The 7,415-nt window shown below is 45.2% G+C and overlaps 1 protein-coding gene across 1 annotated transcript; it reads left to right on the top strand.

The window, feature by feature from the left end:
* Nucleotides 1-307: 307 nt before the first annotated feature.
* On the top strand, nt 308-2,940 carry LOC311222786 (uncharacterized protein). The gene is made up of 4 exons (XM_084307413.1): nt 308-529; nt 915-1,080; nt 1,266-1,381; nt 1,500-2,940. Exons 1-4 carry the CDS (start codon nt 380-382, stop codon nt 2,304-2,306), a joined length of 1,239 nt encoding a protein of 412 aa, XP_084163539.1. The 5' UTR covers nt 308-379; the 3' UTR covers nt 2,307-2,940.
* Nucleotides 2,941-7,415: the final 4,475 nt, after the last annotated feature.

Below are 7,415 nucleotides of genomic sequence, written 5' to 3'. Positions count from 1 at the left end.
AAGAGAGATGCTACTGACCAACGGCTTAGTATATTTCTGTTGGATCCGCTGCCACGCGCAGGGTTGTGCAGTCCAGCTTGTGGCACCTGCCTGCTAATTACTTGGGCTGTACCTCCCCCTTGTGGTGAAAAGAAGAAGTGTGTTGTAAGTTCCTTGCAAGCCACACTGTGCGACACAAATTGAATAATCTTGGGTACGACCATCAATCTGATGCATGTACACTGTGCGATGAGAGTCGTAGGCTACGACGCAGACTACGTAGCGTCATAATAAAGCGTAGCATCATCATAAAGCGTTATCCTGTGTGTCATCAGTGTGCGTCAACCTGACGAGTTGTAAACAAGACGGTCGTGATACGAAGAAGAAGCAGACTGTGAACATGCCAATGTCCAGGAAGCGAACACTTGCCATAGTGGCTTTTATGTGCCTAGAGAGGCCGGCTATATTTAAAAAAAAGAGAAAGAGAACAAAGTCGTGGCTAGGGAAAAGAGGCCAACTGGGAATGCCAGTCCTGCAAATGGAACTTGAGGTAAGTAACGTTATTAACGTCAGCATGCTAACGCTACATGTGTCGTAGCCTCCTAATGAATGTTGAGCTTGTTATCACTGCTAGCTTGTGTTGTTCCCAATGCACTCATTAATGTCTGCCTGTTGTACTTCTAGATACTAACGTCAGCATGCTAACGCTACATGTGTCGTACCCTCCTAATGAATGTTGAGCTTGTTATCACTGCTAGCTTGTGTTGTTCCCAATGCACTCATTAATGTCTGCCTGTTGTACTTCTAGATACTAACGTCAGCATGCTAACGCTACATGTGTCGTACCCTCCTAATGAATGTTGAGCTTGTTTACCTCACTGCTAGCTTGTGTTGTTCTCAATGCACCCATTAAAGTCTGCCTGTTGTACTTCTAGACAGATGATCGAAGTGGATTCAGAAGTCTACTCCGCATGGATGTGGAACAGTTCGATCATCTGCTACAGCTGGTGGCTCCTTATATCTCCAAAGCAGACACCCAGATGAGGAGAGCGATCACTGCCAGAGAGAGACTGTCCATCACACTGCGATACTTAGCAACAGGTAATAATCAGGGGTTGTAGTGGAGGGTAAACCCAAGTGAACTCAGGCTACAGTGTATCCGCGGTGACCAGAATGTAACTATAGAATGTGTCAGTCTAATAGTTCTGATATGCTGCAGTTTGGCACATTTATTTGTCGACGCGCATACATAAATGATATTCTACAATCATTCTCCATGCTGACAGGAGAGTCGTTCACTTCCCTGAGCTTCCAGTACCGTATTGGACAGAGCACTGTTGGTGTGATTGTCAAGGAGACATGCAAGGTGTTGCACCAGGTCCTGAAGAAGGATCACCTGACGGTAAGATCCATTTAGAAGCAGCTAGAATGTAACATATGGGACAATCATACCTAGATCAGATAAATATTGATAGATTCATGTCACTGTTCTGATGCAGTCTGTCTGTCTGTTTGTGTAGACACCGACTACAGAGGCTGAGTGGAGAGCAGTGGCCAGTGGCTTCCAGGAGAATTGGCAATTCCCTCACTGTCTCGGAGCCATAGATGGAAAACACATCACCATCCGCCCACCAGGCAACAGTGGGAGCACCTTCAGGAACTACAAGTCTCGTTTCTCTGTGGTCCTGATGGCTGTTGTAGACGCCAATTATCGTTTCCTCTATGCGAATATTGGAACCCAGGGCAGAGTGTCTGATGGAGGTGTTTATGCCCACTGTGACCTGAAAAAGGCATTGGACAGCAACCAGTTAAATGTCCCGCCAGCCCAAAGTCTGCCAGGTACAGATGTAGTCACCCCTTTCATGTTCATTGCAGACGAGGCTTTTCCGCTCCACACACACCTGATGAAGCCATACCCCTTCAGACAGCTTGACCATGACCAGCGTGTCTACAACTACAGACTGTCAAGAGCGAGGCGTGTTGTAGAGAATGCGTTTGGCATACTTGCCAACAAATGGCGAGTCTTTCTCACCATCATTCCCCTAGAACCAGATACAGTGTCCCAGATAACCCTGGCTGCTCTCTCCCTGCACAACTACCTACGAGCCCAGGCCACAGACACCTACATCCCCCCTGCTCTGGTCGACACGGAGGATGAGGACCACCACATCATCCCTGGGAGCTGGCGCAGTGATGCCGCCCTGGCATCAGTGCCTGCTAGCAGGGATCGGAATGCCAACAGAACTGCAAAGGAGCAGCGCGACACACTGAAACAATACTTTGTCTCACCATCAGGTTCTGTGCATTGGCAGGAAGACATGTTGTAATGTCCTTTTGTACTTTTTTGGTTATAAAGATGGTGTTTGAACACTAGGCCTATACACCATAGCCTAACTGTTGGGCCTAAAATCATTATACATGTCCTAAAAGAAAATAACATATGCCTAGGCCTACTTGTAGGGCCTATCGAGTTCAAATGTAGGCCTACATGTTAAGCTACGTAAATATCCACACGTTAAATACGATAACCATATAGGTAGGCCTACAGGCTAACCTTGTTATTCTGTTTTATTTAAAGGCACATAGGGACATGCATGACATATATAGTACTGTTACATTTGTGACATATACGATATGCAAATATACACTGTTGATGATATGATATAATGTTAATAGACTAGTGTCTCATTCTCCGTTGCTACTTTACTGTTTGTTGGATACCATTCCCCCACATAGAGACGAATGTTGGTTTTTGCCTCTACACTATATATAATATAATAATTATCTCCTATCAGGTTGGTTCTGTCCACCTGTCTCTCTGTCGGCAGCTAACCTCACAAACTACAGGGCAGTTTTATGACAAGCATATAAGTTAATTAATTTCCATCATTGTCCATTGAAATGCATATTCAGTATGAAGTTACAGCTTTTGATTCAGGGCTGACCAGACGTGTGCACCAATCAAGGGGGGGGGGGGGGGGGGTCACCTCATCGCCCAGCCGAAGGGCATTGTCTCCGATTAGTACAACGTTGGGGAGAATTAAGAGGGGAGAATGCAAGGGAACAAACAACACACATAGAGTTAGAGTAAACAAAAACAACAGCTCACCAACAACAGGGACAGTGGTCACTAGCTTACTTGTAGATTTACTTGGATGGAAGTAAGACTGCTGGACCTTGACCCTGAAGTTCTACAAAATTGAAATATCAATCTAACACGGGTCATTGATAACCCCGATACAAGTGGTAATTAATCATTTTCTTTGTCTTTATTATAACTGCTTTATTATTCATTTCATTCTATTTCCTTGTTTGTCTGAGAAATGTAAATAAATGAAACTGGAATGGTTTATCAAAGTAATTATTTTTTTATTTGAATAGCAAGTGCTTCAAGATTAGCAAGTGCTTCAAGATATCAAAAAAATTAAGAAATTACAGTATTTCTATACAGTATATACAAATACAATATATATAATAAATATATAAATATATACTATAATATAAATATACGCTCTGCTCCCCCTTTTGATCACAAAAAAAGAATGTAAGAAGGTGCTTCAAGATATCAAAAAAATTTAGAAATTACAGTATATGAACTTACTGTTCACTGCTCAACAGGGGCTAGAAAACTTCAAATAAAGTGCAAAGTATAAGGAAAATAAAACGTACTATAAAAAAAAAAAGATTCCTGAGGCAGGCAGCCACGAACCCCAACCACGGAGGACCCGGTGTCCGGCACCCCCGCGGGCCAAAGCATCACGCCTCTTTAATGCCTCGACCCGCAGAGACACCGAACCACGGCCCCCCCCCAGTCAGAGCCCACGGCCGCCAGACCCAGAAAATATACATCATTAAAATTACAAGAAAAAAAACAAGTGGAGGAAAATAAAACGTACTATAAAAAAAAAAAGATTCCTGAGGCAGGCAGCCACGAACCCCAACCACGGAGGACCCGGTGTCCGGCACCCCCGCGGGCCAAAGCATCACGCCTCTTTAATGCCTCGACCCGCAGAGACACCGAACCACGCCCCCCCCCCAGTCAGAGCCCACGGCCGCCAGACCCAGAAAATATACATCATTAAAATTACAAGAAAAAAAACAAGTGGAGGAAAATAAAACGTACTATAAAAAAAAAAAGATTCCTGAGGCAGGCAGCCACGAACCCCAACCACGGAGGACCCGGTGTCCGGCACCCCCGCGGGCCAAAGCATCACGCCTCTTTAATGCCTCGACCCGCAGAGACACCGAACCACGCCCCCCCCCCAGTCAGAGCCCACGGCCGCCAGACCCAGAAAATATACATCATTAAAATTACAAGAAAAAAAACAAGTGGAGGAAAATAAAACGTACTATAAAAAAAAAAAGATTCCTGAGGCAGGCAGCCACGAACCCCAACCACGGAGGACCCGGTGTCCGGCACCCCCGCGGGCCAAAGCATCACGCCTCTTTAATGCCTCGACCCGCAGAGACACCGAACCACGGCCCCCCCCCAGTCAGAGCCCACGGCCGCCAGACCCAGAAAATATACATCATTAAAATTACAAGAAAAAAAACAAGTGGACAATGGCACTACCACACTACCAGTTGTACTGATTATCAGTAATCATATTCAGCCTGCGTATCTGAATTTTCACTGAGCATCCCCATGTAGCTACTAGACGGTTGAGAACTGGGAGTGGGAGGAGGCTGGTGGTAGGGTTGAAAGGTTTGCGTTTGCCGCTGGTGTGGTGTGTTGTGTGGGAAGGTGCGATACATCGGCTGATTCGGCTGTGATGCAGGACCCTGCACCTGTTGACGTATTGACATGCTTCTGTCCTGAGATTCATAAATCATCCTCATGATGGACCGCCTTGCTCGCATTTTTTCAACAGGATCCGTTACGTGACGCATCTCACTGCCCACCTGTTTACCAAAAATTACATCTTCATCATCATCATCTCTGTTGTCTGAAACTACTTGCTTGAGGAGGTCAATCTTCTCTCTCTCAAGGTTCAGCCCTCTCTCCCATGGCTTGCTCCGGACCACTTTTGCCTGACCACCCGGTGTGGGTGTGGGTGCGGGTGTGGATGTACGGGTTGGTGGGTCCTGTGCTGATGATTCTGACACCGCTGATTCCCCAAGGTCATCACTCTCTGGATCTTGTTCAGCAGTGTCAGCACAGCTGTCCGTCACTGAATCATCTAGCTGGATGAAGGACATAGGATCAGAATAATCTTTATTGACCAAGTATACACACAATGATTATGCAGGTGACACCATTTGTGAACTGTAGGACACAGTACAAGGTGATAATTAAGCAATAAACCACGAGAGGCAGTGGGTTACAGGGTATTTTACAAAGGCTACTACAGTATATAGTTTGTAGATATATGGAAAATATATAGTTTGGTATAAAATTCCAAATAGAATGGGTTACAGAGAAACGTTCATCCAGTTGATTTTAAACGTGTAATTAAAAGAGAAATTTAAGAAGTCAAGGCCACCACAGACTATAGTATTCATTATTAAGAAATAAACGGTCTGACAACTTTAGTGGTTCAATCCTGATGAATTGAAAATGGGGGACCCTGATGTAAACAAGACGAAAGTCTTTCTCTGGTCTGCATCCCCTTAACAATTGTGTGTATTGAGCTGTACTGTATTGTACCCATTCTGCAATCTGTTAATAAAGTTTTCAATCAATCAATCAAGTATGTACAGTAAGTACGTTATTATTGTCAATTTCCAAATATACACATACCTCCAGGGTGCTGTAGGACTGACGAGGCAATACATGATGCTTTAGGAAGTCCAGGTACTTCAGTATCCATGTCTGTCGCTGGGTTGGGTCTTTAGTCCCACTTCCACTGGGTTTGGGATGTAATAGCTTCCCGTATTGGGTGCGCAGGGACGCTGCATGCGTTACCACCTCTTCGGCTGTGAAGCGCAATAACAACATTACGTTAGTTAATGTACACTGAAAGTGGGCTGACAGAAACAAGACTGTACTTGCATAGTGTGTGTGTGTGTGCTAGCTAGCCAGCCGCTAGCTAGCCAGCCGCTAGCTAGCTAGCTAGCTAGCCAGCCGCTAGCTAGCTAGCTAGCCACTAACGTTAAACTCACCCGGGAGCTGCAATTCCTCCGCCATTTCCTTCCATTCTTTGTCCTTCTGTACACGGTCATGGTAACAGCTGGAGGACACATCATACAGGCATGGCTTCTGTTGCCACAACTCGACAAGCCTCTCCTCTTTGATACGACTCCACACAATTGGCGTCCGTTTGCGGGGCGGCATTATTGGATTGTACAGTCACTGTCCCACATAAACGCACATGTGTCGCACTGATCACACGTCATCATGCGGTCGCACTGATCACACGTCATCATGCTGCATTTCTATTGGTTGGTAGCTGACGCTGGTCGTAGAATATCAAGCACTGTCAGATATGTGTCGCAGGCATCTTTGATCGCAAGACTTGCACGTCGGTCATCTTTGAACCTCTCTCACTGTGCGACGTACGACCTGCGTCTTGGAGCCACGATTTCGCCCACGACCACAGATTATGCCACGATTGGTCATCTTTCGTCTGGGACGGCCGAAAATCGCCCAGTTAAGAGCGGGCATAGACCAAGTGGTTCTTAACCCTTTTCACGACCCCCACCGGTCACAGAACGACCCCCGTCGTGGTCAAGTTGAGACAGAACGGTGAATTCTGACACCAAATAATGATATTTCCCATTTAATTGATAATTTAATTAATTAATCAAATGATTAAGAAACTATTTACTTCCAGGTAACCACCAAAATATATTCAAAGATAAAGAGGGAAGACAGGACTTAAGCTGTAGCCCTATTTTCAGAAATTCCGCCTAAAGGTACATGCCCAAGTAAATGGAAGATTGCTCCACTTCTACAAGGTAAATTTGCATGTTCTTGGTATAGGAACATCTAGGAGTAGGGACCTGGGACTAGGGACATCTATGGACCTCAGGGAATGTATCCCCAGTGTCAGATATATTGTGTCTGTTACTATGCTTGAGTACATTGTAATGAACCAAAAGGAGAATATAAATTATTTGTTAGTTTTCCCCCCATCTTTGATGGTGAATAACACCATGCTAACATTGACCAAAAGCAAAAAGATCCTTCTTGAGATAGAGTATATTAAAGAGCTAAGCAAATGAACAAAGGGCAGATCATTTACAGGTTTCTTTTGTAGACACAGTACTGAATTTTGCCATTCAGACACATGCAATATTAAATATGAATATAGAATATCAGTCAGGGGCGGCTGGGTGGCGCAGCGGACATTGCGCTCGTCACCAACGCAAGAGACACCGGGTTAGAATCCGGCTGTCGGCGTTGCCTCCGGCTTGGGCCGGCCGTCATACTAACTCAATTGGCAGTTAGTGGGTGGAAGTCGATGGGTGGTAATCTGGACGTTGTGGACAGCGAC

Source organism: Notolepis coatsorum (genome assembly GCF_963971535.1).
Source record: "Notolepis coatsorum genome assembly, chromosome: 2".
NCBI lineage: Eukaryota > Metazoa > Chordata > Actinopteri > Aulopiformes > Paralepididae > Notolepis > Notolepis coatsorum.
This window is presented reverse-complemented; position numbering and strand designations above follow the sequence as displayed.

What these genes read in the sequence shown, in the direction of transcription:
- LOC311222786 (XM_084307413.1), top strand. Translation starts at nt 380, where the DNA reads ATGCCAATGTCCAGGAAGCGAACACTTGCCATAGTGGCTTTTATGTGC. An exon ending in TCCTGCAAATGGAACTTGAG is followed by an intron (nt 530 to 914) that starts GTAAGTAACGTT and finishes TTGTACTTCTAG; the next exon opens with ACAGATGATCGAAGTGGATT. An exon ending in TGAAGAAGGATCACCTGACG is followed by an intron (nt 1,382 to 1,499) that starts GTAAGATCCATT and finishes CTGTTTGTGTAG; the next exon opens with ACACCGACTACAGAGGCTGA.